At 42.1% G+C, this 18,650-nt stretch overlaps 4 protein-coding genes across 4 annotated transcripts in view; 2 read left to right on the top strand and 2 right to left on the bottom strand.

The window, feature by feature from the left end:
• Positions 1-18,650, top strand: part of LOC136434933 (mitochondrial carnitine/acylcarnitine carrier protein-like) — a 154,432-nt gene that overhangs the window by 126,678 nt on the left and 9,104 nt on the right. The window lies entirely within an intron of this gene.
• LOC136434906 (uncharacterized) lies at positions 1,125-4,839 on the bottom strand. The gene is made up of 6 exons (XM_066428014.1): positions 4,549-4,839; positions 3,901-4,069; positions 3,207-3,311; positions 2,680-2,798; positions 2,508-2,537; positions 1,125-2,192 (listed from the first exon to the last, which is right to left on the bottom strand). Exons 1-6 carry the CDS (start codon positions 4,793-4,795, stop codon positions 1,783-1,785), a joined length of 1,080 nt encoding a protein of 359 aa, XP_066284111.1. The 5' UTR covers positions 4,796-4,839; the 3' UTR covers positions 1,125-1,782.
• On the bottom strand, positions 8,598-9,295 carry LOC136435235 (C-type lectin domain family 17, member A-like). Its single transcript, XM_066428539.1, has 3 exons — positions 9,283-9,295; positions 8,918-9,130; positions 8,598-8,833 (listed from the first exon to the last, which is right to left on the bottom strand). Exons 1-3 carry the CDS (start codon positions 9,293-9,295, stop codon positions 8,598-8,600), a joined length of 462 nt encoding a protein of 153 aa, XP_066284636.1.
• LOC136435233 (collectin-11-like) lies at positions 12,251-13,412 on the top strand. Its single transcript, XM_066428537.1, has 3 exons — positions 12,251-12,263; positions 12,447-12,653; positions 13,195-13,412. Exons 1-3 carry the CDS (start codon positions 12,251-12,253, stop codon positions 13,410-13,412), a joined length of 438 nt encoding a protein of 145 aa, XP_066284634.1.

Raw genomic sequence — 18,650 nt, 5'->3', positions numbered from 1 at the left:
TTAATTTTTTGCTACTTATTAGTTAATAATACAAAGAGGAAAAGTTATTTTCGGGTAAAATAACACTGTAAAAACCTGAACTATACAATTTGAATTTACCGCCACAAATCTGCTTACCAAAGCCATTTTTACTTAGACATTTAACTATTATACTTAAATGTTATGTCACCCATATTTCAGGATAATTCTTGCGAACTGTGTCTTTTCTTGATAAAGTGACAAATTTACCCCCCACCCACCAAGAATTTAGCGCCGCGGACAAAAAAACAAACAATTTGTTGCAGTTTTCTTTAGGAATGGCCATGTCTACCCTCCTAATACGTTCGGGTGGCTATCTGCGACGTTTTATCTCGATATTAGTAACATAAAGCTAACTCTAAGATGCGCCAGTACAGCCAAACTTTGGAAAATCCCAACACAAAAGAAAGAAACGTAAGACGCTGCGGTCAACTAACCATGAAACCTGAAACGAATCAATGTTTATTCGCCCCATCTAGCGATTTAGAGCTGAACGCCAGAGCATCTTTGACACTCAATTTGGGCCATCCTCTTGGGACTTGTTGAGCATCCTTGTTGTAGCGCTAGTTCTTCGGCTTTAAAGTTAAAGGTTTTAATTAAGATAAGACGCATAGGCGTGGCGCCCATCTCCATTTCTATAGCCATTGGGCCACGCATTTGTGCAAGTTGCTAGAGTAGGAGGCTAGTCCACTGGTGGTGATGTGTGTTTAACTACCATACTCTTTCCCATATTCATGAGTGCTAAGCAGAGAAACATAATACATGAACATAAAAATGGAGACCCATGTGCTGAAATATCTCCGGAAAGGGCAGCTAACAAACAAGAATGGGTAAAGATGTACTCTGCTCAAGACGTGCACTGATTTGGTTGAATTGTAGTCTTATCATAGATATATCGATTTAACAAAGAACAGTTATTATCATTATCATTAAGCAGAGAAAGCGGTATGTACTATCTTTACAGTCTTTGGTATGACCTGGCAGGGGATCGAGCTCACTACTTACCGTGTGCAAGGCGAACTCTTTACCAATTATAACAGGCCATTGCACCGATGGCATTCAGAAATTCAGAAATTCACAAAAGAACTCTAAACATTTCACGGAGGTATGAGATCTCTGATTCCTTGTTTCTGAAAGTTTGGATTCATGCAAATAGAGAAGAACCTCTTTGATGTCCTTTCGTTTTATTGCCCAATCCTGTCTATACATTCAACGCAGATACAATGTCTTTTCAAGAACAACTTTTCAAACGTCACAATCTTTAATCAATCAATCAATCAATCAATCAAACACTTAAAACAAGAATGATGTAGGAACCACCTGAAACCAGGTAGCGTGAAATAGAAACAAACAAACAAACACCCTAAAAAACATATCCCTCATAACGAAGAAATCTCAGTAGATAAATCGACTGTTACGCTTTATATCATAGCCATAGTAACGTTATAATGTATATATGAAGGCAAAGTCGTGAGATTATCTGGTGTAAGCTATCTTTAATCCTCACATTCAGCATCGTATCCAACAAATCTCAACCAGTTTACTTCTTATGGCGAATTTGAATCTACAGGGATAGCGTCATGAGCTCATGTCAGTAGTATTTGATAGCTTAAAGTGACATTTTTCATTTTTAGTGGACTATGTAATAGATGAATAATAGACTAGACAGATAGATGGTCCACGAAAATAAAACCCTGAAAAATCCTTAAACACCCAGAAAGCTATGCCGTGAAAATCCTTATCATTCATCTCAAACCACAATCTCTACATTAATCCGAGTGGAACAACCTTGGTAAGCATTAACTTCTTGTAAGCTAGGACTCCTACGCCGACCCCCACCCCTACCGCAGCTACTGCCCCAACCGACCCTCCCACTGCGACGGCTGCGCTTTCTCCCGCATCTTGTTCCTGTGCGGCTGTCTCGCCATTTTGCCCAAGCATGAACGGGATGAAAGTGTTCCTGGCAGGCGGCGGCGGTGGTGGCGGGGTGCTGCCGTGACGTGGCCAGGTCCAGACGGGTGCTGTACTTGCACCTTGACCTTGGGTTATCCCTACAATAGGTGGCCGGGTTGTCCCTACAACAGGTGGTCGGGTTGTCCCTACAACAGGTGGTCGGGTTGTCCAAGATGGCGCATCTGAAGTCGGACTGCGCTGTGGCGGTGTGGTGGCAGACACTTATCATGGGAAAAAATAAAATAATAAAAGATAAGAACAAATACCAAGTATTCAAGGTAGTGGGTTTTTACCTGTATGCTGTGTTGATACAGCATTCTAAGATTAGACGATCCAAGTAGTTATCTATGAATTTTCTTACTCAGGCACGTGGCTCGTAAAAAATCGATGTCGATGTTCTTCTGAAATTTCAGGTTACTTGTCTAAAGTTAGTCATCATCCACCATACGATGGGTTTCAAACATTCTGATGAACAAAGTTTATCTTAATGAGGTTTACCATAGCAATGATACTAAGTTGTCAAATAAAAGTCTTACCAGTCGGACAATCTTCTGTGATCCCTGGACCTGAGAGGATGATCAAAACGAATATAAATGATAGCATTTAACACAGAAGTGCCAGATTGATACGGAAGGAGAGAGTGTTTTCTATCTTTACTTTTGTTATTGGTACTCAAGACGGGTTGAGAATTTTAACCAAACCACTCACCGATCTGACACAGGTATCTCCTTTCCTCGAGGCAGCTCATGTCGTGCCAAAAGTAGCCAGAGTCTTTGGTGTACATGACACAGTTGTGAGACCTTTCCCTCAGAGCCGAATCAGACCACCTGAATACCAGAGAACGGACACCTTATCAACTCTGGGCATATTTCAATCAGTCCATACGTAGTGCAGGTAAGTAATCTAAACACGGTGTATTCCCTATCGCCCGAGGTACCACCCCGAACGCTGTACAGAACGCCGAAAGGCCGGAGGGTAATCCGACCCGCGGGATGGCTGGGACCGATGCGGAATACACCGTGTTGTATTTTATTTATGTCATACCCACCCGAGAAAACACACATTTCAATGCGAAATGGGCCAGATGCTGAGAGATTTTTGTGACCTCGGACAAAAATTTGTAACTCCAATGTCAGAATCAGGTATTCGAATTTTCGACAGCGGAGCGCTCGGCGTATTCCTGTGCTACATTTGCATGGTCAAGACAAGTAACTACTGTCGGTATCAAAGCTTACTTTGTGAAGGCGCAGTCGGCCAGCTTGGTGCCGTCTGCGAACGTCTGGTTGTTCTCCCAGCGTCTGTCATCTATTCCGATCCAAAAGTCCCCTTCTGTTGACGCCCTGGTTAGGTCAATGCGAAAAGTTGAGTAGTTGTCATTAAGACTTCGTATAAAGTAGTTTACTTAATAAGCACTATAATAAATAAATAAATAGGTTAGCTATCAGACTACGTTGATAGTAGAAAGGTTTGATTGACCAATACAATCAAAATTAGATTCTGATAATGTCCATGTGAGCCATCGACTACTACGGCAGCTAATCTAATTGACTTTTGTCTTTTGGTCCACAAAATGTTTTGTTTTGAATACCACTACCAACTACTATATGTCATGATGAAACGAGCTGAACAGCTCTTGATATAAATATCTTACACACGCTGGAAAGGACTCGGCTACCCAATGATGACACATGATGTGAATTCCACATGATGTAGATTCTTAAAGTTATAGATTCAGTTTAGCACTAATGCTACTCGTTTCTTTATTCCTTTTATCATATGGCTTTTAATCCTTAACCTATCATTGTATTAGTCGTCAATGTAATCAACTGTAAATCTCAGCGCAATTCAGCTTTTGCTGCAAGGCCGATTTGTATTGTTTCCTTAAAAATAAACCATACCACTGTTACTACTTCTACCTTTGTAACGTACCTTATCATGAGCCCTATAAGAAAGAAGTCGGTCTTGAGGTGTTTAGGCATGGCTAGGGTTCCCCCGTCCTTTGCGCATGCTCTCTCTGCCTCTGTGTAATTCGCCACGTGGCTGCTCGCCCCGTAGCACGTGTCCCTCAGCTTGTGGTACCCGGGAGGACAGTCGGGAACTGGAGCACGGAAATTTAAAAAAAATAAATAAATACAAAAAATGCTCAATTCCATGGCATCTTTAGCCTTCATTCGTGTGTACACCGATTTTGCAATCCCTTCCACAAACGACACAGTGAAACAGCCTTATTTGACAAGTTCTACTGTTTTATAGTGCACATACATATGAATCCTTTGAAAACCTTACTAAAGTCGCTATACTTTATTTTGTCAAGAAAGATTTCTGTTAATTCACCAGGTCTGGCCTTTTCCTAGCCAATAGACCGTTGACTTGATGGGGATTCTTGATTGCATTATACATCTAGGACAAGGCGGAAAATTCATGTTCACGATCAAAAGTGGGAAATATCGCATTTATTCCATTTCAAAAATTCAAACACAACACTCAAATAATCTCTAAAAAGCACGTCTACCTTCTTGAAAAGGGCTTTTCAATGCATACTTGTTTTGAAAACTCAGTCGAGAAACATGTGTTTACCTATGAGCAGGCTGTAGTCGATACATCCCGGACAGTCACAGTGGAGTTCGGAATTGCCACACAGTCCGTCAGCAGAACAACATGGCGTCCGTCCTGTGGCGTCACACTCTCCGGGAACTCCTTCTTCAACGGGAAAGTCTGGCCCGCAGCGGCCGTCTGGTCTGATTCGGGCAGGATCTGGAACAAAACAATAACAACACCAGCAACAACAGTAGTAATTACAAGTCATGAACATCGAACTATGCATGTATTCATGTTTTAGATGGATGCAACGCTGTCAAAAATTCGCCAGTAGTAGTCTAGCGAAAACTCGTGGATTTGCATCAGCTATGTTTGACATAACTGATGATACTTTTCATTCAGTAAACTCATTTGATACACTGAGCTCTAGTGCAAGCTTGACAGATGACTCCCCGGTTGCTACATCCACTCCACTTAGATCTAAGCAGGGTAACCCCAATATGAGGGGTCGTGGTTTCAAAAAGACCAATGGTAAACTCTTACTGGTAAACTGCCAGAGTATTCGAAACAAAAAAGCCGAACTGGCGACTGTAATTGACACGTACAAACCAGATATAATAGCAGGCACAGAGTCATGGCTCAATCAAGACATAGCAAGCAGTGAGATATTCCCTGACAACTACATAGCTCACCGTAAAGATAGACAGACTGGCCCTGGAGGTGGTGTATTCCAGGTTAACAGGGATGATTTGATTGTCACACACAGGCCAGATCTAGACACAGACTGTGAGATAATTTGGACAAAGACTCAACTAGCAGGAAAGAAACCACTAATGATTGGTACATACTATAGACCTCCATCGGACCAGGGCAATAGCCTGGATGAACTGGACAAGTCCATAAGTAAGATGGGACCTGAAATTAACTCTGACAACGTGATCATCCTTGGAGACTTTAACACACCTGGTATAAATTGGGATGCTAGCACTACAGATAACACTCAGAGCAATTCAGGACAGGCACAGAAGCTACTGCACTTAGTGGATAACCATGGGTTATTCCAAACAGTTCAAGAGCCCACTAGGAATGGTAATCTTTTGGACCTGGTCTTAGTTAATAACCCAAACATAATCGAAAAGACCACAGTAGTTCCTGGAATAAGTGACCACGACATGGTATTGGTGGATGTCAACCTTGCACCCAAACAAAACAGGAAACCCAAGAGAAAAGTGTACATTCGAACTAAAGCTGATGAACCGGCCATCAAGAGTGACCTAAGTGATTATGCAACGAACTTTAACAAACGAACCGAGGATATGTCAGTGACACAGAAGTGGGATGATTTTAAAGACAGAATAAAGCACACGATTTGCACATCCCTAGTAAAACAACATCAAGCAGATACAACCTGCCTTGGTTCAACAGAAACCTAAGAAGGCATTGTCGTAAGAAACAACGTCTTTACAACAAAGCTAAGAGAACAGGGCGAGAGGAAGACATGAACAAATACAAGAGAGTTAAGAAGGGCGTACAGAAAAGCATAAGAGCAGCACATTCAAAATATGTGGCAGACATACTGGGGGAAGCCATAATTGACAAACCCAAAACATTCTGGTCATACATAAAAGGCCTAAGAAGAGACCTTGTCGGCGTAGCCCCTCTAAAGATTGGTAATTCCATTGTCAGTGTGGCGAGAAAAAAGCAGAGGCACTCAGTTCACAGTTTAAAAGTGTGTTCACAGAGGAAGACACAACAAACATGCCAACTCTCGGACAGCCCTGTACCCCTCCCATGGAACACATAGTGATTTCCCCTAATGGTGTCGAAAAAATGCTCCAAGGTCTCAATCCATCTAAAGCATCTGGTCCAGACCAAATACCTCCTTGGTTCCTCAAAATGACAGCCACCGAAATAGCACCTGTGTTAACCAATATTTTCCAACACTCGTTAGACACAGGAGAAATTCCCAAAGACTGGAGGGATGCAAATATATGTGCCATTTTTAAAAAGGGAGATAGAGCTGTCCCCGGCAACTACCGACCTGTATCACTGACCTGTATATCCTGCAAACTACTTGAACACATTATCCATAGTCATGTCATGAAACACTTAGAAAGTTTCAACATATTGACTGACTACCAACATGGATTCAGAGCAAAGCGATCCACAGAAACACAGCTTATATTGACAGCTCATGACATAGCTGGCGCACTGAACAGTAAAAAACAGGTAGATCTAGCAATTCTTGATTTTACTAAAGCTTTCGATAAAGTCCCACATAGCAGACTCATCACTAAACTAGAGCACTGCGGAATTCAAGGCGCCACACTAAATTGGTTGAAGGCTTTCTTGACCAATAGGGAACAGACGGTAGTGGTAGAAGGCAAGGCCTCAGCTCCAGTTAGAGTTGCGTCAGGCGTACCACAGGGAACTGTTCTGGGACCGTTACTCTTCCTCCTGTACATAAATGACTTACCAGACCAGCTTGATTCAAATGTTAGGTTATTTGCCGATGACTGCCTGTTATATATAGAGTTGTCCACACAGAGTGATTCACAGCTTTTGCAAGAAGATTTGAACACACTCGAAGAATGGCAAAGCAGATGGCTAATGCAGTTTAATCCGGAAAAATGTTACATCATGCATATAACAAACAAACGAAACCCAATTGTAACCACCTACCAGTTCTGTGGACAGGCTCTAGCAACAGCAAAGAGCCACCCGTACCTAGGCGTTACATTAACAACGGGGCTAAAGTGGAACACCCATATCAACAAAGTAACAACTAAGGCTAAACAGACATTGGGAGTGATCAAACGTAATTTGTGGGCATGCCCAGCAAAGGTAAAATCACTTGCATACACGTCTCTAGTAAGACCAAACCTTGAATATGCTGCAACAGTTTGGGATCCATACACAAAGAAGGATATAGATAAACTCGAGAGGGTGCAGAACCAAGCTGCCAGATTCTGCACGAACAACTATGAAAGGGGCGCCAGTGTAACAAAAATGAAAGCAGACCTGCAATGGATGTCACTTGAGGACAGGAGAACAATGTCCAGACTTTGCATGATGTACAAGATGACTAATAAACTTGTGGACGTACCGACTGATAAGTATCTAATGCCAGCTCAGAAGAGGACCAGAAATAGTCATGCTTTTAAGTACCAGAGTTATCAGCCAAGGATTGACGTGTTCAAAAATTCGTATTTCCCGAGAACCATAGTAGAATGGAACTCGTTGTCATCAAGTACTGTAGGAGCTTCATCACTAAGTAGCTTTAAAGAACGGTTGCAGTCAGATATGCAAAGACTAGGTGTAACAGACCGTTCGGTGTAATATGACCAGCTGCTGCCGCGCCGCGTGCCTGCGAAGCTGGTGTGTTACGCCTGATGGCGGTTATACCGGCTATATAGATACAGATACAGATACAGATACAGATGTAGGAACGTTGGACAGGCTGTTACTATATATGCCAATTTTAGCAAAAATACGATTGACGAAAAACAAACTTCCACTCACCTCTTTTAAAGTTGGCACTCTCTCCTATGGTTTTAAAGACAACACACATGGTCAGAGCTGATGAATGGCAGATTATCATCAAAGAGACCATGATACTTTCATCCCAAACACTATAATCATACCTGTACCCGATGAAGTGATAACATAAACCTGATTTTGTTTCAAACTGTTGGATAGAAATATATCTATAATATCCCATCCCCTTAGGTATATGCAAAAACACAAATGACTTAAGTACCGACCACTATAGTGCAACCTTCGATCTTTTCGCTGTTCGTCTTTTCATTTTAGCTGTAAACGTCCGTGAGATAAGTCTTCTTAATGCAACTTTGACAACAAATAGGCCTTGCTATATTCCATAACGCACCTTAAATGATCGATCATTATCTGTCAAAGAAAAAAGGTAATAATCTGCTCACCGGAACATTCAGCCTGATCTCCAGCTCCTATGGAGAGAAAAAAAAAACACTTCATCAAAGTTTCCTTTAAATATAGACATGGAAGCTGACCGATCATGTATTGATAGACAACGAAAGTATGCACGATCTGTAAGAGTGAACGACTGCTCACTCACCAAATTGGCAGACGAAGCGCTTCGCCTCCCAGCACGTGTCGGTCATCCAAACGAAGTCGGTCGGAGTTTCGTAAGTCCTGATCATGACGCACTGGGGCGGCATGCGGGTACGAATACCGGGGAAGTAAGGCTCTCCTTCATCGAAGACTTCGTAGCGGCAACCGGTGAGGCTCCAGACCGGTGTACCGTCGCTCCACGTCGGCTCCTTCTGGTAACCTTCCTCTACTCCTGTGGAGGAAACGGGATCATAAAGACTTACTCAACACTAACACAGGCTTTGTCAAGCGCTTAAGGTGTGCGTTCCATGCTCACCTATCCAGTACCCATGTGGATAGCCCGAGCTATAGTACTGAAGGATTCCCACGATGTACGCGTCCACAGCTGCCGTCTTGGGCATGGCCAGCGTGCCGCTCCGATCCTCGCAGTACTGTTTGGCGTCATCATATTCCAACTCCTCGGTGGAGAACTCGTAACAGGCGTGGTTAAAGGCGATGCTCTGGTCAGGACACTGCGATACGCTGACACCTGGGGAAAATAACGAAACCGGCACATCGTCATCTTCTTACACTTTTAAGTGTACCACGCGTTCTCATAAACTCTAGCTATATGAGGTGAAATACTGGCAATTCCAATGGTCGCGTAATTTCAGACGTCTTAAGTATCATTGGTAGGCGTACCTATGTTTATCATGATAGCCAACGCCACTTTGAAAAAAGGAGCAAGAAAAAAGGGCAACATTTTCGCCAAAAGTGATGCCCTCAATTGCAAACGTCGCATCTGATAACTGGCTTAGTTCCACCTAGATACGGGACATAGGAGATCTAATCAAAGTACTAACTCGATTGCATACATTAACCTGATAACTAGAGCTTGTGCCATTCTTTGGAAAAAATGAGTTTACCCGTTGTACGTATACCACAAGTTATCACATGACCGTTTGTTGTCTGATGTTACTTGGACGGGGTTGTCGTCTGGGCAACGTGATGCCTTATGCTTCAGTCCCATTTCCAATCCGGGGCCCGGCCGCGCAGCTTATGAGAACTAAAAATATGATATAAAAGACAGCAAAATACGCAAAACGTAGAAATATTGCTCCTATGATATGATTTTTTTATTTTTCGTTTTCGCAAACATTTCGAGCCCCGGATTGGAAATGGGACCAAAGCATTATGTAACCAGCACAGAGGAACTCACTGGCACAACTAGTCCTTTCTGATTTGTCCAAATGTGTGTTATCGACAAGCGTATTGGATACTCGAGGCTCTCAAACATAGGACCGTAGGCTTTGATAAACCCCACTTATGCTACGGTCACGTGCGCCAGTGCCTGTAGGTGATGTAGTCCCGGACGGGCCCCAAAGTCACGCATTTTTCCCGGGGGACTGCCGGATACAGGAGGTCTTCTCGTGATTAGCTTGCGCCGTCTATTTGTTACTGGGTTTAACTTCGAGTTAAAAACATTCGGGGGCCCGGCAGTGGCCCAAAATAGGTAGCCGCAGGGTGTACAGCGGGGGCTAGTCGGCGGGGCCCCCTTTTCCAATTGTGACCGTAGCATGCTGTGACCGTAGGAGATCTGCTCGGTATATCTTTTGTGACGATTTGTTCATTCGCCCTAACTAACAAGTTAAGGATTGACACCAGATCATTTCTATTTGATACAACGCAATGGCCTGAAATGAAAATCATTTGAATTTTAGGCCCCAGAACACTGAAGCATAGCGCCCAGTCCGTCTCTGACTTAGATTTGAAAATAGCAGACCTTCTTATTTTCTTTAAAGCTTTGTCAAGAATGTTATGTTTTCGCTGTCGTAACCGTTTTTCTATGTGTTTGGATGCTGTGGATGGATTTTTGTGATATTTGGCAGAGGTTAGGGGTTGTGACCCGGGAAAACAAATAATAATAATAATAAGTTTATTGCAAGGTCTTGCCCGTAGGCTAATTGCAAGTACATGAAACATGGAAGGACGGACAGAAAATTGGTAACAATATAGCATGTGACTATTCTAGTTCAAATACTAACACTAAATTCTATTTTATTTGGGTTTGACTTCTTTTTTTCGAGACAGTGGAAGACGAATACTCCCACTTTTTCTGTAATGTGTGGGTTTTGTGATGTTAACAGGAGAGTAGTTTTCTTTTGGTCTGTGAACATGGAGAAGTTTGGATGGAATTTGGTGGCCTTTTTAAACAGCGCCTTTCTTTCTTGATCGTAGAAGGGGAAACTTGAAATTAAATGTGTTCCGTCTTCCACCGTGTTTGACATGCAGTATTTACAAGTTCTTTCGCACACAGGTAACTTTTTGTACCGCCCTCTCTCTATTTCAAGAGGATGGGCACTAATTCTAATTTTACAAATTGCTGAGCGTAAATTAAAATCATTTAGTTCTAAATATTTTTCCATGGAGTATGATGTTTTGTATGCCTTATAAAACCTTAGCTTGCTCATATTCAAATTAGGACAAATAGTTTGGGTGTACATATCGGTAATTCTGGACCTTATCATAGTAGAAACTGACTTAATGTCACTGGATGAATTGCAAGAATACAACAGATAGGAGTTTCCACTAAAATCTAATATTTCTTTCACACGTAGTAATAAGGTTCGATTTCTTCTACGTCTGTTTGTTATAGAATTATATTGAAACAGAAGGGCATGAACTTGTACTATTTCTGAAAACCCCAAGTATATTTTTACAGAAGCGGTGTTGTGAAATTTCGATTGGAGAGCTGTCATTTGTAGACTCGGTGCCCCAAATTTCACATCCATATAAAGGAATTGGCTTAATACAAGAGTCAAATATTCTAAGTAAACTTTTTGGAGAAACAGATGAACGAATGAGGGGTTTAAGACTGTACACAGCTTTACGTGCTTTGCGTGAAAGTTGTTTCTTTGCAAGAGAGAAGCTGCCTGATAAGGTGATATTCAGGCCCAAGTAGCAGTAGGAGTGGACTATATCCACTGGGTTTTTCCCATACGAGAATGTTTGTTTTGGAAATGACTGGCCAGATTTGTTGAAGATAATTATAGCTTTCGTTTTCTTTAGATTAACTTCAAGTACAAAAAGTCAAGCACGAGGATGATCCTCCTAACGTTAGTGTGAGCTTTTCAGATTTTTTTTTTTCTTCATCTTTTCAACACAAGTTATGGCAAGCGTGCACATTGTCCACCCGAGAGGACGTCACTCGCATCAAGCCCTGCTAAAAGAACCCATCACACACTTATCGAGAAGAGTATGGCCGAACTGAGCAAAAAGTATTGTTTATGGTTGTTTTCATATTTGTGTTTGTATTTATTGTTATGTTGATAATTTTCTTGTTTTTGCTTATAGATCCAGGCATCCCGTTGTCCGACAGTAAACCTGTCGTAGTAACGTAAGACGACAGACTGACATGTGATGACTTGTGGCATACGGGTAAACTCAATTTCTCAAAGAGTTTTTAATCAAAATGTTGACCCAAATTTTCTACAAGAAAGACTTGACTAATTCTGTTTTAAGTCTGTAATCGAGTCAGTGCTACAATGTACTGAAGACTGTCCCGTACCTCTAACTCAGTTATCAGAGGTGGTGATTGGGAGCAGCACTTTTGGCGAAGATGTTGCGCTTGCCAAAATTCCTGACTTTTTCAAAAGTAGCGTTGACTCTCATGCTAAATATAGGTACGCCTTACGATGAACCTAACGTCTGGAGTCATATGTTAATCACCAGAACTTTAATGATGTAACGATGTATAGATATAAGCTTTAATGTGATAGGTAAACTCGCAAGTAGTAACTATAAGTACAAGAATGAATACTGTATGTGAGAAGACGATGATGTGCCGGTTTCGTTATTTTCCCCAGGTGTCAGCGTATCGCAGTGTCCTGACCAGAGCATCGCCTTTAACCACGCCTGTTACGAGTTCTCCACCGAGGAATTGGGATATGATGACGCCAAACAGTACTGTGAGGATCGGAACGGCACGCTGGCCATGCCCAAGACGGCAGCTGTGGACGCGTACATCGTGGGAATCCTTCAGTACACGGGCTATGAATCTGGGTACTGGATAGGTAAGCATGGAATGCAAGCATTTGAAAAGTGCTAGAGATTTGTAGTACGAGGTAGAAGTCAAGCTGTTTCGGTGGATTTATTTCAGGGCATTGTATTTTTATGTGAATCGGTACGCTAGTAGACCCAGTTACCTTTTCCATTGCAAATACACAAAATGAAAACATTCTACAGTCCATCTCCAAAACAAGACCTTCGTCGTGTGGAAAGTAAGGCTCAACCGTGTTTGTATCTGAATCTGTATATGTAGCCGGCATAACAGCCCTTTGCCATAACACACCAACTTCGCAGGCACGCGGCGCGAGGGCAGCTGGTATATCACACCAAGCGACCTGTCACATCTAACCTTTGGACATCTGACTGTAAGCGTTGCTGAGGATGCTTCTACTGTACATGATGGCAACGAGTCCAATTCTACGATAGTTCTAGAAAAGTGCGGATTCTTAACATATTAATCCTTGGTTGATAACTTAATAAGTACTTGAAGGAATGACAATTTTTCTTCGTCTGAGCTGGTCGTACGATGTCGTTTCCTTCACACAGGAGTAGAGGAGGTCTTGAACGGGGAACCGATATGGAGTGACGGCACACCGGTCTCGAGCTGCCCGTACGACGCCTTTGCTGAAGGAGAACCCGCCTTTCCCGGGGTTTTCTTCCGCGTGCCGAGGCAATGCGTCATGATACAGACTGTGGACGATTTTCTTTGGGGCACGGATACTTGCTGGGATGTGAAGCGCTTCGTCTGCCAATTTGGTGAGTAAGCTTACCCCTTTAATCTCACTATTTTTGTACTTTATTTACTGGTAAGTGTTACAGTACACGACACAGACTCTCAAGCAGCATAGCTGATGGTCGAGAGCCTACATTTACAGGGACAAACACAAATATGTGAATAGGTTCAATAGAAATTACACTTAACTCAGTTCGTTCGTTGGTTGGTTCAGACGTACCCTTAAATGCCTAGTAGTACAAAGGGTAGCAAGTTCCCTAGCTGTTTCCGTGCTTAGTAAGGTATATTTCTACAGGGAGGGGTTGTTGTCCATTTCCCTTTAACGTGCTCGAAGCACCTCCACGAACACGCGTATGGGAACCCCACTTTGAGTTCCTTCTGAAAGATGGGTGCAGCCCCAACCGATATGTCCTGAACCCAGACTTGAACCGAAGTCTCCCAGTTAGTAACTAATTGGAAACAGGAGACGCACTGTGAGGCTGCTGCTGTTGAACCACAGGGACGTCCCCTCTTAACAATTCAGTCATTCATCATTTCTAAATCTGTGAAAGAAAAAGTTTAATCGGATATCATTTTTACCACAGGATCCGGAGACCAAGATGACTGTTCCGGTAAGCTATCTATGACACTTTTAAATAGTATATATAAGGATCGATCTTTTGGACTCAATTGGCATTGTCTTGATAAAAGTAGTACCTTGACTAATATCAATGTCGGCCCACAAAATAATTCTGTTAATCTGTAATTATCATCAAATATATATTATCATCATATATATGGCAGACTGAGCTTCTTCGGAGTTCAAAGACGTTGTGGTCAGAATACTAGTAAAGTCATGTGGGTCTTTATGTATATGTATACTTGCACCGATGGGTACTTTTGGATATATATTTGATATTTCTGTCCAACTATTATAGATAAAGCAATTCAAGTTGATGTCATCGATTCTTTGGACACTGGTACATGTATGCTGTTTGGAGAAAAAGTACCATATTCTATTTGATAGCTAGCCTGTAATCAATTAGCTCTGACCCTGTGCTTTATTTTTTTTAAACTTTAGGAGAAAGAGCCGACTTTACAAGAGGTGATTGTGATTTTGTTTCGTTCATTCAAATCTTTACAAGCACGCAGAAGATAAAAAGTCATTACAATATAAAATAGAATACAATGCATAATAATGCAGTATAAATTATCATAGGGACCAATAAAAACCATGCAGATGGGTCGGTCGTATTTTTCATCGTGTATTGAGTCAGATATTAATGAGAATGAGTGCGAATAGAGCACTTAGAAATACTTGTAAATTAACAGCCTTCCGCTTTGATCATCAGATATGAACGCAACTCTATCGAATTCTTGAAATCGTTTGCATCTGTCTGAGATATAAAATCTGTGTTGTTCGATGTTGATGACTCGTAATTGTTACTGTTGTTGCTGTTGTTTCGTGCCAGATCCCGCCCGAATCAGACCAGACGGCCGCTGCGGGCCAGACTTTCCCGTTGAAGAAGGATTTCCCGGAGAGTGTGACGCCACAGGACGGACGCCATGTTGTTCTGCTGACGGACTGTGTGGCAATTCCGAGCTCCACTGTGACTGTCCGGGATGTATCGACTACAGCCTGCTCATAGGTAAACACATGTTTCTCGGATGATTTTTCTGAACATGCACGCATTGTTAAGCCTGCTCCAGAAGGAATAGGTAATTTTTCCAAATTATTTTGGTGTGCCGAAGGTATTGTTTTCTCAATGAAAAAATGGCAATTTTTTCAATTTTGATCTCAGGCTTTTTGTACCTTGTCCTGAAATTCTATCTAGAATTCCCATAATTTGATTTGGAGAAAGCCAGACGTAAGGCCTCTCATATGTAGTTGCACTGTGAAAAGATAATGCTTTCACTTGTTTCAAATAAGGATGTTTCACTGTGTCGTTTGGGGAAGGGAGGGCAACATTGGTGTACATGTACAAATGAATGTGATAGTTAGGGCTAAGGATGCGATGGAATTGAACAAAAAGTCAGTGGGAAATTTCCGTGCTCCAGTTCCCGACTGTCCTCCCGGGTACCACAAGTTGAGGGACACGTGCTACGGGGCAAGACAGGCCTTGAACAATTACACAGAGGCAGAGAGAGCATGCGCAGAAGATGGGGGAACCCTAGCCATGCCCAAATACCTGAATACCGACTTCTTTCTCATAGGACTCATGATAAGGTACGTTACAATACAAGCCCTACAATTGCAATGATGGATATAGCCATATCATTTCAATCATGGTAGATATATTCAGTATTAGGACTCAAAAATTCAGTAGGTTGACTATATCAGTCCATAAAACATGTCAATATGTTGCTACATGTACCTGCATTTTTGTCATTTTTGGCGACGCCTCAGGGGCGAGCCAAATGATATAGTATTGTGTGCAGATTGCAACTATTCTAGGAATTGTACAGGCATGTGTCCATAGGCATATTAAGACAATAAGAATGTTAGGAATGTTAGTCAGACAGAAAGCCTCCCTTGGGACATTCCTCCTAGATAACCTAGACAGGAAGCTACATCTGTCAACCAGATGTGCCAGGCTTATGTATACATGACCCATTTAAGACCTCAGCTCTACAGTAATATTAGCCTGAGTGTCATCCTGTTTCAGTTCCAGAGTCTACCTTCACAGAGCCTGGAACTGAAACAGGATGACACTCAGGCTACAGTAATATTGCTCTTTTCTAACACAATGTGTGTCTGTTACAATGTTTTTAGACGCCCTAATGCTGGTCCTTACAACTCACGGTAAGACTTTATGTCTTTCTTCGGGTAACAGGTCATAATTGCATCAACTCTGTACTGATAACGATTGTGCACACGCTGCTTCAGTTAACTATGCAAGCAGATTAATTAAAGGGCATTAACCTCATTCATGGCATTGGGAACGTGTCCAAGCCAGATCGATCAATGAAAAATTTCACTGTCGCAAGGAAATTTAGCAAGCCAGTTGTACTAGTACTAGATGATTATCCAGCTGATAAGATGCCACTTTCTTGCTGATATAATCCTGTACTACCAAGAACACATGGGACACATTTTTACACAACAATATTTCTGTGGATTAAGATTCCCAGGCTGGCATTTCATTAAGGCTCCAGGAATTACTGGCAAATTCCTTTATGACTGGTGTGCCTGGTATTCCAGTGGGACTCGAATTCCATCCTGGCATTCCATCCTGGGATTCCATCCTGGCATTCCATCCTGGCATTCCATCCTGGCATTCCATCTTGGCATTCCATCCTGGCATTCCATCCTGGCATTCCATCCTGGCATTCCATCCTGGCATTCCATCCTGGCATTCCATCCTGGCATTCCATCCTGGCATTCCATCCTGGGATTCCTGGCATTCCATCCTGGAATTCCATACTGGCATTCCATCCTTAGCTAACATCCCTGGCCATTCACGCTCTAGAGGACTTAGTTCTATAGTTCAGGGAACATAAGTGTACAAACTGTTGCATGGTGTATGCTGTGTCTGTTGGTAAGTGGACTTTGATGTTAAAATTTGTGTAGATTTAGCCTAACATGTTGTTCATGTAAACAGCAGTCCTATCAGAGTAGAATAGCCATTGTGTATGGTGGGAACCCGGTCCGTGGGCTGTTTTCAGTTGTCATGATGAGGCTGTGATGAAATCGATGTTCGTTCTGGCAGTTGGGTGTTTCTGGTAGAATCTAGTGGAACTGTCGCTGTCTGTGTGTGTGTGTCTGTGTGCGTGTCTGTGTGTGTGTGTATTTGTCCAGTAGAACAGGTCTACCCGTCAGCCCTTTTCGTTAGAAATCCTGTATGAACAGCACCACCTATCAATGTGCCCTAAGCAGGGTACAATAAAAATTAAAACAACAACCACCGTCGCCATGGCAATGTCTTTTTATCATTGCCAGTCTTGTTGTTTCTGTGACGTCACGGGGAAGTTTTCGCAGATAAACAAAAACACTGCACTGTAAACGGTTGACTGCCATTTTAAAAGTTCAAGGTTAATGACATGTCGTTTTATTGCATGATTTGCAGCACAATATAATATAATAGCTTCTATTTCTGACCATAATGACGTAACATGTACGTGAAAGGCTGGGCTGACTGCAGGTCTGAATAGCAAACCGGATGCCTTGTATCCATAGATGAAAGTTAATTTCGAAATGCACAAAACTACTTAATGATTAATCTTAAACAACACTGATGGTCTTGTATCAAGTCAACTTCGTGGCACCCTCAGTATGACAGATAAGCTTCTATCCAAGCAGAGGAGTGGTTCCGGCTGGTTTTTGACGTGTTTTTAGGCGTTTTTGTCGGGCTTTCTAATTTGTCGTGTTTTTTTTCTCTATAAATCACACAAAGAGAAAAAACAAAACATGACAAAGTAGAAAGCCCAACAAAAACGCCTAAAAACACGTCACAGACCAGCCGGAACCACTCCTCTGCTTGGAGAGTAAGATAAGCAACATTTCGCATTGCCCTACTCAGGGCGGCGCCAGAGGCCAGCTTTTGGATCGGAGTAGACGACAGGCGCTGGGAGTACAACCACGTGTTCGCCGACGGCACCAAGTTGGACGACTGTGCCTTCTTAAAGTAATTCATCAATTATTGAGTTTAAGTACAGAGTGTTTAACAGTAGTCCACATAATATGTACTATAGTTATATATACCTCTATCAAGTATCTGTAACTATGGTGCAACTGTACGAGGAGCCCAGGAAAACGACCAATGTTTTTGTCTCTGTCAGTCTGTTTGTATGTTAACTTGTTTAAATTGTTGGTTTTCTAATTTAGGGCCATGATTTTGCTTTTTTTAACATGTGTTCATTGGATGTTAGGGGTCATTGATTTTCACTGTTCTATCTGAAAACATGGTCAGCTCGGTCTGGCTACATGTCTTTTTTTATACTTTTAAATTGGTCTGCCTATCTCTTTACCTACAGTACACGCCGCATGGAAGGAATTGAAACATATTCATATATCATACAGTGTCTTGTTTCTGTTATTCAGGTGGTCTGTTGTAGCTCCAAGGGACAGGGGCCACGTCTTTAACTGTATCATGTACCTACAAAGTTCTGGATACTTTTGGCATGACATGCCCTGCTACGCGAGAGCGAGCTACGTGTGTCAGATCGGTGAGCATTTTTGATAAAATTCTTATCATATTATAGGGAACACAACACGAGTTTGGAAGATACATAGAAGTCTTTCACAACTGTATAGTAAAAGGAACAAACCTAACTTTGAACTTTTGAAATA

This window comes from Branchiostoma lanceolatum, chromosome 5 (assembly GCF_035083965.1).
Source record: "Branchiostoma lanceolatum isolate klBraLanc5 chromosome 5, klBraLanc5.hap2, whole genome shotgun sequence".
In the NCBI taxonomy this organism is placed as follows: domain Eukaryota; kingdom Metazoa; phylum Chordata; class Leptocardii; order Amphioxiformes; family Branchiostomatidae; genus Branchiostoma; species Branchiostoma lanceolatum.
This window is presented reverse-complemented; position numbering and strand designations above follow the sequence as displayed.

What these genes read in the sequence shown, in the direction of transcription:
- LOC136435233 (XM_066428537.1), top strand. An exon ending in TGAATCTGGGTACTGGATAG is followed by an intron (nt 12,654 to 13,194) that starts GTAAGCATGGAA and finishes TCCTTCACACAG; the next exon opens with GAGTAGAGGAGGTCTTGAAC.
- LOC136435235 (XM_066428539.1), bottom strand. An exon ending in TCCACATGGGTACTGGATAG is followed by an intron (nt 8,834 to 8,917) that starts GTGAGCATGGAA and finishes TTTCCTCCACAG; the next exon opens with GAGTAGAGGAAGGTTACCAG.
- LOC136434906 (XM_066428014.1), bottom strand. Translation starts at nt 4,795, where the DNA reads ATGCATAGTTCGATGTTCATGACTTGTAATTACTACTGTTGTTGCTGG. An exon ending in CGACTACAGCCTGCTCATAG is followed by an intron (nt 4,070 to 4,548) that starts GTAAACACATGT and finishes TCCGTGCTCCAG; the next exon opens with TTCCCGACTGTCCTCCCGGG. An exon ending in GAGATACCTGTGTCAGATCG is followed by an intron (nt 2,538 to 2,679) that starts GTGAGTGGTTTG and finishes TCATCCTCTCAG; the next exon opens with GTCCAGGGATCACAGAAGAT.